We start from the raw sequence: 14177 nt of genomic DNA, 5'->3' as shown, positions 1-14177 counted from the left end.
ATGGCTAAGTAACCTCGAATAGTAGTCAGAGGTTATATACTGAATAGTCATCAAATGTTCTATAGAGAAAATGTGGTAGATGACTTGCCATTTTTGTTACATTATTATTGCTAAGAGACATGAGAGTCAGTATTTTTAATTTACCAGAAGAAAACATAAATATACTATATGGACAAAAGTATTGGGACACCTGCACATTAAAACTACAGGACCTTTCTTGGAATCTAATTCTAAATCTATAGCCATTATTATAGAGTTTGTTTCTGATTTGCAGCTAAAACAGCTTCCACTAAAACAGCTTCCACTAAAACAGCTTCCACTATTAAGGGAAGGCTTTCTACAATATTTTGGAGTGTGTCTGCGGGAATTTTTAAAAATATTGTTGATCAAGTGGGTACTTAAATCACTGAAGTATTACCTCCTTGATAGAAACTTTAGTCTACTTTCAGATCATGCCCCCCCTGTCATGGATGAAGCAAAACAAGGAGAAAACTGCAGGTGTAATTATGTGGTTCCTTTTGCTACCAAACTTCAATCAGCCTGCAGCTATTACTAAAGCAGTAGTAATAAAGTTTAAAAGAAAATACAGACATAGATAAAATATTTTATTGAAATAAAACCACGCACACACAACCCCCATTAACCATTTTATTGAGAATTTAAAAAAAACGTCATCGACGTTGTCCAATAACCAAACCTGTGAAAAAACACAAACACAAAAAAAATAATTAGTAACACATAAAAAAGCAAAACAATTATAATTCTAACGTTTTCCTGGGCCCAGCGCTGGAGCCGCAATGTCAGCGTGCTGGGCGCTATATCTAGTCCTATCATGTGTGATACTGTCTGCTGAGCCACTGTATCTAATCCTATCCATGGATATAGGGTCAGAGTGCTACAGATATAATGTCTCATATATATATATATATATATATATATATATACATACATACATACAGACACATACACACACACACACACACACACACACACACACACACACACATGCATACATACACACACACACACATTTTTTTTGGTGGGGTGAACATATGTTAGTACAAGGATACTTACTGCTGAAGCCTTGTGTCTATGTCTATCATGTGTGATACTGACTGCTGGGGTCCTGTATCTAAGTCTATCATGTGTGATACTAACTGCTGGGCCATGTTTCTAAGCCTATCATATGTGATACTGTCTGCTGGGGCCATGTATCTAAGCCTATCATGTATGATACTGCCTGCTGAGACAAGGTGTGTATGTGGGACTACCTACAGGGGACTGCCTGGCACTGTATACAAGGGGAAAGTATGGCAGGGGGACTGAGTGTGGAAACAATAAGGGGGATTGTGCCCCTACTATATACAGGGGGCATTGTGTGGGGAACGCTCTACAGGTGTCTTTGATTAGAGCCTCGAGACATAACTTTGCTTGGGGCCCCAGAAATGCCAAATTTACCCCTTAGGGATAGTACAAGAATAGTGACAGATTTACGCGCATAGAAAACGCGTGTAAATCTGGTTGTGTGCGTTGCGTTTTTGCACAAGTGTGCTTTGCGTGTGGCATGTGTTTTTCACTCACTTGCAAGAACTTTTTTTTTCAATGTAATTGATGCGTGAAACGTGGATAGCATCCATCAGAGATATAATTTCATATGTGTATCATTACATATTTATAATACTTACACTAAGATATCTAGGAGCATGGATACATATAACACAGGGCTGGACAAATCCTGTTTGCCTACTCTGTCTGCTTTGCTTCTCCTGCATTGGTGTCTGTTAGCAAAAGACCAATGCAGGAAGCGATATACAGCAGCTGGAAATAGACATATATATTTTACTTTCTGCCAGAAGAGGGTGCACCATGTAGGTTAGTACATGGGTATAGAAGTTAGACTGTGTCTAGTCCTGCTGTGATTACTGGGGGGGGGGGCTTGCCGTGACTACCAAGAGGGGGTTGTTTGGGGGTAGTTATGCTGTAACTACTGAGAAGAGCTATGAGAAAAGCTTGCTGCATACTATAAATACATTGAACAAAAAAATAAAACATTATGCAATAAGATTCTAGGCTACCTACAGTGGGGGCTGCAGGAAGCCTGGACTTTATTATTTAATTCTATTTGAAAGTCTGTTTTAAAAAAATAGAGCTCTGACCGCTATAAAGATATAGTAAGACATTAAAGGGATTATATGGGGACCAAAAAGTATTAGCAGCGTATTCACCGCAGTATGTGGGGACACTCACTATTATACATTCCGGTCCCCCGTCGCGCTGATTATGAGATTTTAATAGGTTTTTATAGCGCTACCCGGGGAAGTCTAGTTGCACAGTCTTCCTTCATGATGATACGACTCTTCATCATGTGACCGGCCCCTCTGTACTCTATGTAATCGCTGTACTACTGCTTGTACATAGAGTACAGCGGGGCCGGTGACATGGCGAAGAGTCGCTATAAAAATCAATTAAAATCTCATAATCAGACCGACGGGGAACCAAAATGTATATTAGCAAGTATACTAACATACTGCAGTGAGTGCACTGCTAATACTTTTTGGTCCCCACATAACCCCTTTAATCAGCACAGAATTTTGGATGTCAAAATGACTAGTGCTTAAAGGTTGGACATTCACTTTAGGTCAAGTATGGTTTTAATACACTCCTCAACAGGGAAATTGTAACACCAAGAAATAAAACTTTTGGAATTGTGGAAATCACAGGATCGATAGACATGATAATGATATGCAAATGATAAAAAGTGGAAACAAAATATTCCAAACATCTTGAATTATTCAATATTGAGTATGCCACCCGCAGAAATACACACACTTACACGCCTTGGCATGTCATCAATGAGGTTATTAATGGAAATCTGAGGAATGTTGTGCCACGCTTAATGCACTTTGGCACGCAAATCATCAAGATTGGCTGCTGACCGCTCCCTTTGCAATTGTCGACCAATGACGTCCCAGATGTCCTCGATGGGAGACAAGTCTAGAGATGCTGCAGGCCATGGTAGCACATTTAGACCATGCAGGCTGTTCACAGTAGCACAAGCAACATGCGGCCTGGTGTTGTCCTGTTGAAAAACAGCTTCTGAGACACTTTGGAGAAATGGCCGTACCACTGGCTCCACAACCAAATCAATGTAACGCTGAGCTGTTAGAGTACCTGAAGTGAAGACTAGAGGGGTCAGTCTATTGTACATTATGCCACCCCACACCATTATACCGTGAGTAGGACCGGTGTAACATTCCCTTGTGAAGGACTCTTCATGGCGTTGCCCACGTGTTCTCCAGACCAATCTCCAGCTGTTATTACGTTCGAGACAAAAGCAGGACTCATCGCTGAAGAGGATAGACCTCCATTCCAGCCTCCATTGCCGACTTGCTGTGCACCATGATAGCCTTTGAGAGCGGTGGCGTGTGGTCAATGGAACTATAGCTGGACGTCTGGCTTGTAGCCAAATGTTGTACAAATGCCTTGTGATGGTTTGTGTCGATACTGGTTGCCTCCCTAGGCTTGGGATGTGATGTCCAATTTCACTTGCAGTACAGAATTGATCACTACGTGCCATTCTTCCAATCCGATTATCCGTCCGTGCAAAGGTTCGTTCATTCCTGATCGTTGATATTCTCCCAACCTCCGAGACACGAAACATTCCATTGCTGACATCTCAGCCTAGACGCGTAGTGATCTGCCAGAGTGATAAATCAAGGTCTCTCAGCTCAAGGATTCTGTCCCTCTCAGTTTGTGACAAATGGCGATAACTGGCATGTTGACGAACAGGAAGAATCATCCCACACCACTTGATAAGATTTTTGAGGTTTCATGTGGCTAAAAATCTTTGCTTTCAATCTGTCTTTTAGGTCCCTCCCACATGCCACAGATTGGAGCTAGGTGCTTGAAAATTTGATACTTTGTAGATGTTAGCGACACCTGATACTTCCTCTATTTACATAACCTTACGGCTTGTCCTTTTTGGTGTTGCAATTTCAATGTTAAGGAGTATTTATATAAATATACACCAATCAGTTATAACATTAAAACCACCTGCCTAATTTTGCGTAGGTCCCCCTCATGCTGCCAAAACAGCTCTGACCTGCTGAGGCATGAATTCCTCCTCCTTTAATGGTCTCCTGTGGTATCTGACACCAAGTCTTTAGCAGCAGATTCTATTAGTCCTGTAAATTATGATGTGAGGCCTCCATGATTCTGACTTGTTTTGCCAGCACATCCCACAGATGCTCGATCAAATGAAGATCTAGGGAATTTGGAGGCCAAGTCAACACCTTAAACTATTTGTCACGTTGCTCAAAATATTCCTGAACAATTTTTTCAGTGTGGCAGGGCGAATTATTCTACTGAAAGAGGCCACTGCCTTTAGGGAATAGAGAATCACACTGCCTTCGCCTGCTTGCAATCTTCCCTGGTGCTATCTCTACCCTATGTAAGCGACACACACATAGCTGGCCATCCACATGATGTAAAAGAAAATGTGATTCATAAGACCAGGCCACATTCTAACATTGTTCCATGGCCCAGATCTAATGCTTACATGCCTATTGTAGGTGCTTTCGGCAGTGGTCACGCTAACCAGTCTGAGGCTACACTGCCCCAAATGCAGCAAGCTGAAATTCCCTGTATGTTCTGCCATCTTTAAATTATAACCAGCATTAACTTTTTCAGAAATTTGTGCTACTGTAGCTCTTTTGTGGGTTCATACCAGATGGGCTAGCCTTCGTTACTCATCGGTATCATTGAGAGTTGCGTGCCCATGACCCTGTTGCCAGTTTACCGGTTGGCCTCCATCAGACCACTTTTGGTAGACACTAACACCCCACAAGAGCTGCCGTTTTAGAAATGTTCTGACCCATTCACAGGAGCCATTATAACATGTTAACTTTAACTTTAATATAATGTCTGATTAGTGTGTATATATATATTTATATATATATATATATATATATATATATATACTACCGTTCAAAAGTTTGGGGTCACCCAGACAATTTTGTGTTTTCCATGAAAACTCATACTTATATTTATCAAATGAGTTACAAAATGACTAGAAAATATAGTCAAGACATTGACAAGGTTAGAAATAATGATTTTTATTTCAAATAATAATTTTCTCCTTTAAACTTTGCTTTTGTCAAAGAATGCTCCATTTGCATCAATTACATCATTGCAGACCTTTGGCATTCTAGCTGTTAATTTGCTGAGGTAATCGGGAGAAATTTCACCCCATGCTTCCAGAAGCCCCTCCTACAAGTTGGATTGGCTTGATGGGCACTTCTTGCGTACCATACGGTCAAGCTGCTCCCACAACAGCTCTATGGGGTTGAGATCTGGTGACTGCGCTGGCCACTCCATTACAGATAGAATACCAGCTGCCTGCTTCTTCCCTAAATAGTTCTTACATAATTTGGAGGTGTGCTTTGGGTCATTGTCCTGTTGTAGAATGAAATTGGCTCCAATCAAGCGCTGTCCACAGGGTATGGCATGGCGTTGCAAAATGGAGTGATAGCCTTCCTTATTCAAAATCCCTTTTACCTTGTACAAATCTCCCACTTTACCAGCACCAAAGCAACCCCAGACCATCACATTACCTCCACCATGCTTGACAGATGGTGTCAGGCACTCTTCCAGCATCTTTTCAGTTGTTTTGCGTCTCACAAATGTTCTTCTTTGTGATCCAAACACCTCAAACTTCGATTCGTCTGTCCATAACACTTTTTTCCAATCTTCTTCTGTCCAATGTCTGTGTGCTTTTACCCATATTAATCTTTTCCTTTTATTAGCCAGTCTCAGATATGGCTTTTTCTTTGCCACTCTGCACTGAAGGCCAGCATCCCGGAGTCGCCTCTTCACTGTAGACGTTGATACTGGCGTTTTGCGGGTACTATTTAATGAAGCTGCCAGTTGAGGACCTGTGAGGCGTTTATTTCTCAAATTAGAGACTCTAATGTACTTGTCTTGTTGCTCAGTTGTGCAGCGGGGCCTCCCACTTCTCTTTCTACTCTGGTTAGAGCCTGTTTGTGCTGTCCTCTGAAGGGAGTAGTACACACATTGTAGGAAATCTTCAGTTTCTTGGCAGTTTCTCGCATGGAATAACCTTCATTTCTAAGAACAAGAATAGACTGTCGGGTTTCACATGAAAGCTCTCTATTTCTAGCCATTTTGAGAGTTTAATCGAACCCACTAATGTAATGCTCCAGATTCTCAACTAGCTCAAAGGAAGGTCAGTTTTATAGTTCCTCTAAACATCAAAACTGTTTACAGTGGTGCTACCATAAAAGCAGATGTTTTCAGCTAGAATAGTCATTTAGCACATTAACAATGTATAGAGTGCATTTCTGATTAATTTAATGTTATCTTCATTGAAAAAAAAATTGATTTTCTTTCAAAAATAAGGAAATTTCCAAGTGACCCTAAACTTATATATATATATATATATATATATATATATATATATATATATATATATATATATATAGCAGTGCAAGTTATAAAGTCATGAAAGAAGTTTCTGCTGTCTTAGAATGGTGAGGTAAGAAATGGGATCACAGAAATGATTGTATTGTCAGGCTACATTATTACACTATATTAAAAAAAACATTCGGAAAGCCCACAGAATCATTCTGCAGCTGATGGTGAGTGGGTTTAAATGACTCCTACTGAAATATATTTAGGAACAAAAGCTATTTTCCAGAATAATAATTTGGTTGAAGCCTCTGCTACAATTTCCTTACAATTTATACAGTAGGTGAGAATAACTATAATTTGCCTTGAATGTACTAAATTTCCATTCATGCTGTAAATACTAAGGACCTTTCCAGTGACTCAGAATACAGCTTTACATGTATTAAAGGGTGTGCAATAAAACTAGAAATGTGCATACAATTTGAATAAAATGGTATTTTGTTATGCTACATGTGTGTAAATATTCAGATGGCAAATTTAAAGGGGCAAGATGATAGTGTGCATGTGGGACAACTGTCTTTATCTTTTTTTCTTCTTTGTTAAGTATCAATTGGGTGTGTTAAAATACCAAGTGTTTTATTTAATATGTGAACTAAAATGTAGCTGAAATGGTGATACAGTAGTTCAGCAGGAAGCCATTCTTTATTGCATGGTAGACCATTTCTTGGTGGTCTCATAATAAAAGACCTATGGTGTTACGATTCTCACCAAAGAAGTAAATTCGCTAAGCTGCAATCAGTTTGGCGCTAGCTAGAATAAAGTGCGGAGTGTAAGGAATCTCCCGGTTCGTCACCAATTAACCCGTGAAAGGCGGTGTGGACTCAGGAGTCAGGAACAGAGACAAATAGCAATAGGAACAATGCCACGGTCAATAGTGACTGTGGCACCAAAAGAGTTTGACAGAGGGAGGGGTCATATTTGATACATAGATTTATGATATCAACATATACGTAATGATCCATAGAATAAAGTTAACACATTATTTATACAGCCGGAAAACAGCGTAAACAAAAATGCAGAAAACAATGGCAGAATTGCTGGGGTTTTTACCATTCCCCGCCCCCCGCTAAAAAAATAAATAAATGGTAATCAATAAATTTTATGTAAAATATAAAACTTGTCCTGCAAATAAACAAACCATCATACAGCTACGTCAATGGAAAAAGGCTTAAAATAGGCCGGTCCTTAAGGAGTTGATAAAATGTAAAAACGAAACTTTCCTTTAGGGCTCATGCACATGGATGTTTTATGAAACTGCGGAAGTAATAAATTGTAGTCTGCTATAGCAGTTTCCAGGGCCCCACTGTGGCTTTGTATGACTTTCATTTCATAGAGGCATACGGAATCTGATAGAAAAAAAAGGTGCCATGTTCCATCGGATGATATATGACAGAGGTACTCTTTCTTAGAAGAAAACCTCTGTAATAGAGTTCTATACGGAGTATATATCATGTGCATGAGCCCTGAAAGTGATGATACTCTACCACAATTTTTACCTAATTTTTATTTAAGAACACAAGACTGGCCATTGTCCACTCTGCGTTTCTCTGAGGCACAGTTAAACATTAGGTTCAAGCATTGTATAACTGGAGGAACATTAGTAAAAGGGTCATACATATCCATTGCAACAAATTGTCTTTTCAGCTTAACCAGTGAAGGATATGGAAGATGATCTTTCATAAAGATTTGCTTTATTTGCTAATAATTAACTTTGTTATACTTGTTTATCTTTTGTAGCTGTGTTTAGGCATATATAATTATTCCGTATTATTTGTTATCATATTAGTATTATTATTATTATGCTGTTGTTTTGCTTCAACATGCCTTTTTAATGTCCACTACTATGTCTCAGTTAACATTTTTTACAGAAAAGTGTTGTTGTATATGATGTCAGTTAACAAGAAATGTATCTTAAAAGGCTACAACAAAGCTAACATTTTGCATGAAAACACTAGAAATGTTACTGTATTGTATAATCAATCGTTTGACAGAACATACATATTAATAACCAGTTATTGAGCTTTCATTTTATTATGTGTATATGTTTTTTAGGTTATGGCATTGGTCTACCCCCCAACTCTCCTTTGACGTCAAACATATCAGAATTGGTCAGTCTGTATAAGTCAAGTGGCTACATGGATATGCTTCATGATAAGTGGTATAAAGTGGTACCTTGTGGAAAGAGAAGCTTTGCAGTCACTGAGGTAATCTATTATATTAAATATGATGTTTCTATACATTTATATTAAAGATGTAGTTTAATATTTTCTGTTGGATTTTAAAGGGGTTGTCTCACAATGACAATTCCTTTCTATATGTCTTATTACAACACATGGATGTCAAGAAGGTGGTACCCTCTATGAGTCAGATAAGACAGCCGCTCTGTGAAAGTGTCTACCACTCTGGTGGACCAAGCCATTACATGGTTGCCAATTTATTTGAATGCAGGCATGTAATACTACAGAGTATGATCAGACAGACCAGTGGGAATTGGCTTATCAATGGGCCGGCTTCTATTAAAAAAGAGATTAACTTTATGAGACAACACATTTTTTTCTGAATTCCATTACTGTTCCATCATGGATATAAGGTCACAAAATAACTAAGAATTGAAAACCCTTCTGTGGAATTTTAGGTTAAACTAGATAGTTTATATTTCTATACTATATACTAATATTCCAACACTGTAATACAATAGAGTCAACCTATGATGCCTAACGACTATCTTGATTATAATATTTTTATGTAAAAGAGAATGTGTCATCAGAAAATGACCTATTATTAAAATCAAGTTCTTCTGTCAAACATATTTTTTAAGAATTTTTGGTGATTTTTTTTTATTTTCTATATCATTATCTATATTAAAAAATAATCCTAAAATCTGACAGTTTTCATTATGGCCACTGAACCTCACAATAGGCTGAAACTTCCTATTCTGTGGAGATCACTTCTCAGCAGTCAGCTCATTATTATCACAGACAGGATTACAATAAAAGGTAACACCTATATATAGATACCACAGGATCTACCGTTCATAACAGACTGATCCTTCCTGCTCTGTAGTGATCTATTCTCATTATCATCACAGGCAGGAATACACTGAAAGGTAACACCTCATATATAGATAACACATGATCCACCATTCATAACAGACTGACCCTTCCTGTTCTGTAGAGATCCCTTCTCAGCAGTTATCTCATTACCATCACAGGTGCAAGATTACAATGAAAGGTAACACCTCTATATAGATACACATGATCCACTATTCATAATAGACTGATCCTTCCTGCTCTGTAGAGATCACTTCTAAGCAGTCCTCAAATTATCATGACAGGCAGGATTACACTGAAAGGTAACACCTCATATATAGATAACACATGATCCACCATTCATAATAGACTGACCCTTCCTGTTCTGTACAGATCACTTCTCAGCAGTCATCTCATTATTATCACAGGCAGGATTACTATGAAAGGTAACCACTATATAAAGATAATACAGGATCCACCATTCATAATAGACTGACCCTTCCTGTTCTGTAGAGATCACTTCTCAGCAGTCCCCTCATTATCATGACAGGCAGGATTACAATGAAAGGTGACACCAATATATATATAAATAACACAGGATCCACCATTGACAATAGGTGATGGATACAGCTTCCCTCCTATCACTTACTGCACAATGACCTCTGCACGGGTCACAGAGCATGCCACAGAAAAATCTCCTTTAGAAATCAATGGATCCCCTCTCCATGGGTTCCTATTGTCCATGTGGCTGCTGTAAAGCATATCTCTAAATGCTGTTATCAGCAGCTCAGGCAAGATTGCTGCCTTCATAATCATGTATTGAAAATAGAAAAACAAAATCTACAATCAAAAAATAAAAACAGATTTGAAAATAAGATTATATTTCCCTATGTGGTTTTAATTAGGAAAAAAAAAATATAGGTGATATATTCCCTATAGGAGGGTTATTGCTGGCAATGAAAATGAGATTCCTTTTCTCTAACAAGAGCAAAAGAGTGTTTGGGGATTATTTTGCTCTGCTAATTAGACAGAATAGTCTGATTCCATTGGGGCATTTACCAGCTTGCCATTTTTTTTTATACTGAGCTTTACATTCCCTTATGTGTTTTATTTTAAACTCTTAAAAGCAGAATGATAAATTCCAGAACAATGATTGTCCTACTTTATGGATAATCTTTTGTTGTTTAAGTACAAATATTTAAATTACTGATCTGATAAAAATACTTCACTCCAATTTTTTTTTATTTCATTTGATAATTAAAGTAGCAATTAAAATCACTCTTAAGATTATATTCTGTATCTCAATAGTTAGGATTCAATCATTTCAACCTTATTTCAGTTTTAGTGTGAGTCTAATGGCAAAAAGTGCTGGGATTTACTTAAAGGGGTTTTCCCATGAGAGACATTTATGACATATCCACAAGATATATCATAAATGTCAGATAGAAGCGGGTCCCACGTCTGGGACCCGCACCTATCTCCAGGACGGGGCCCCCTAAACCCTGTTCAGCCGCTATGTGTTGTGGCTGAATGAGGTGAATTCCGACCATGAAAAGGGTTACATGGTTGTGAGTTACAAAAACAGTGTAGCTCGCTGAACTATGCTGTTTCCGTGAGTCCCAAAGAACTGAATGGTAGTTACGGAAACAGCATAGCTCGCATTCTACACTGCTTCCGTAACTGCCATTCACTACTATGGAAATTACGGAAACAGCGTAGCTCAGCGAGTTACGCTGTTTTTGTAACTCACGACCATATAACCAGGAAGTGGCCGGGAGTCAGCAAGATCAGACAGAGCTAGAACGGGGTTCAGGGGTCCAAGTTCTAGAGATAGGTGCCGGTCCCACAGGTGGGACCCACATCTATCTGACATTTATGACATATCCTGTGGATGTCATAAATGTCTCTCATGGGAAAACTCCTTTAAAGTCTACTTATCATTTAACCATCCAAAAAAATGTAACCCCGATTTGTGTCTCAACGCTGCTGCAATAACTCCTGACTGCGGCGCTTACATTCACCCCCAGCGCACGCAGTAGATGAGTGGAAAAAATCCGTATACACAGAAACACAGAATGGTTTACAGATTTCACATAACAACTGTCATGAGGCAACTTGTTTACTGGTGGTAAACTGCATAGCAATAGAGTATAGGGAGCGTAATTTACTGTTTTCAATGCAAAAATTGGTTGATATAATATATTATATAATAATAGATCTGGCAACGATGATGTCAAATTTAGAAAAAGTGAAATGATAGCGACCCTTTAAGAATGCACAAATAGTTAAAACAATGGGTGCTAATACAGCACCTAAAACCGCAGTTGTGTGAGATGCTTTTGTGTCAAATTGGTCGAGTAGACAGTGCATCCTTGCCTGCATCCAGGTTTTCAGACGATTAAAAAAAGCTTCTAGAGCTGCAGAGAGTTGCAAGTAGAGTACTTGGTAGCAGTGTGCAGCACTCTAAAGTGTTTTTTTTTTTTAAAATGATTAAGTCACAGTAACCTTTAAATTGGATCTTCGCATTTTAACACAATATTGCTTTAGATCCAACATTTTGTGCTGATTCCTTTTATAGTACATCTTTATAGAGGTAAGAGCTCCATTTTTCAGATACAGAGTCCCGAATCCTCTGCATAGACATAGAGTTAAATAAAAGTATGCAACTTCTGACAGTCAGAATGTTATAATTTAAATCTATGGTTTCAGAAAAACGGAGCCCTGACTGGGCTAAACATATATCAAGAAATGAATCTCCACCTAATTTTGGACCTTTTAAAAAAATTAAATAATAATATATATGTATATACTCCTCAACATTGAAATTGCAAAACCAAGAAGGGCAAGCCGTAATGTTATGTAAATCGAGGAAGTAGCAGGTGTCGCTAAGATCTGCAAATTATCAAATTTTCAAGCACCTCGCTCCAATATGTGGCATCTGGGGGGGCATAAACCAGATTGAAAGCAAAGTTTTTTTAGCCACATGAAACCTCAAAAATCAGATCAAGTTGTGTGGGATGATTGTGCGATGCCTCCTGTTCGTCGATGTGCCAGTTATCGCCACTTGAGGGGCAGAATCCTTGAACTGAAAGTCCTTGGTTTATCTCTCCGGCAGATCACTATGCGCCTAGGCCAATATGTCAGCTCTGTTCAACGTTGCGTGTCCCGGAGTTTGGGAGAACAGGAATGACAGCAAGTGGTGCCCGGAGGTGAACAACTGCGCAGACGGATCGTCTGATTGGAAAAATGGTGCATAGTTATCCATTCTGTACTTCAAGGGAAACTGGACGTCACATCCCAAGGCGTTTGCACAACATTGGGCTACGAACCAGACGTCCAGCTACAGCTTTTCATTGACCAAACGCCACCGCTCTCAAAGGCAATTATGGTCCACAGCAAGATGGCAATAGAGGCTGGAATGGAGATTTATTGTCTTCAGTGATGAGTCCCGCTTTTGTCTCGGACGCAATGATAGCCGGATATTGGACTGGAGAACACATGGGCAACGCCATGAATATGCCTTTACAAGGGAATGTCACACCGGTCCTACACCCGGAATTATGGTGTAGGGTGGCATAATGTAAAGTAGCCGGACCACTGTAGTCTCCGGACTTGTCTCCCATCGAGCACATCTGGAACATCATTGGTCGGCGATTGTAAAGGCAGATGCCAGCAGCCAATCTTGATGATTTGTGTGCTCAAGTGTATCAGCGTGGTATAACATTCCTCAGACAACCATTAGTAACCTCATTGATAGCATGCCAATGCAAAGTATTCCACCCCCACCCCCTTTGGTGTTTTTCCTGTTTTGTTGCATTTCAACCTGGAATTCAAATGGATTTTTGGCGCATTTGTACCATTTGATTTGCACAAGATGCCAACCACTTTGAAGGTGCAACATCTTTTTTTGCTGTGACGAAAAACATGAAAAAAACAGAACAAAAAAAACAAAACACACACAGAACTTTAATGAGCATTAGTATCCACCCACTGAAAGACAACACTTTGTGGATGCACCTTTTGCTGCAATTACAAATGCAAGTTTCTTGGTATGTCTCTATAAACTTAGCACATCTAGACACTGGGATTTTTTCATATTCTTCCAGGCGAAACTGCTCCAACTTCTTCAAGACCTCTGAAGGTGTTCTGTGATATCTCGCACCAAGACGTTAGCACTAGATCCTTTAAGTCATATAAGTTGCATGTCGTAGATGCTTGATCATTTTGAGATGTGGGGAATTTTGAGGTCAAATTAACACCTTGAAACTTTATCACGTTCCCTAAATCATCCTTGAAAAATGTTTGCAGTGTGGCAAGGCGCATTGTCCTGCTGAAAGAGTTCACTGCCATTAGAGAATACTATTGCCAGCAAAGGGTGTACTAGGTCTGCAATAATCTTTAGGTCGGTAATACATGTCAAACTAACATCCACATGAATGTTGGGACCCAAGGTTTCCCAGCAGAAAATTGCCCAGAGCATCACACTGCCTCCACTGGCTTGCCTTCTTCCCAAAGTGCATCCTGGTGCCATCTCTTCCCCAGGTAAGCGAAAAACAGGCACCCGGCCGTCCACATGAAAATGTAATTCATAAGACCAGGCTACTTTTTTCCATAACTTCATGGTCCAGTTCTGATGCTCATGTGCCCATTGTAGGTGCTTTC

At 39.2% G+C, this 14177-nt stretch overlaps 1 protein-coding gene across 1 annotated transcript in view; it reads left to right on the top strand.

The window, feature by feature from the left end:
- The window catches only part of GRIN3A (glutamate ionotropic receptor NMDA type subunit 3A), a 342200-nt gene that overhangs the window by 277681 nt on the left and 50342 nt on the right, over window positions 1-14177 (top strand). Inside the window, exon 6 of the mRNA XM_075825646.1 lies at window positions 8539-8690. Coding sequence (XP_075681761.1) covers window positions 8539-8690 — 152 coding nt within the window. The remainder of the gene's footprint in view (window positions 1-8538; window positions 8691-14177) is intronic.

This window comes from Rhinoderma darwinii, chromosome 1, assembly GCF_050947455.1.
Source record: "Rhinoderma darwinii isolate aRhiDar2 chromosome 1, aRhiDar2.hap1, whole genome shotgun sequence".
In the NCBI taxonomy this organism is placed as follows: Eukaryota; Metazoa; Chordata; class Amphibia; order Anura; family Rhinodermatidae; genus Rhinoderma; species Rhinoderma darwinii.
The sequence above is the reverse complement of the archived record's forward strand: the minus strand, read 5'-3'. Positions and strand labels throughout refer to the sequence as shown.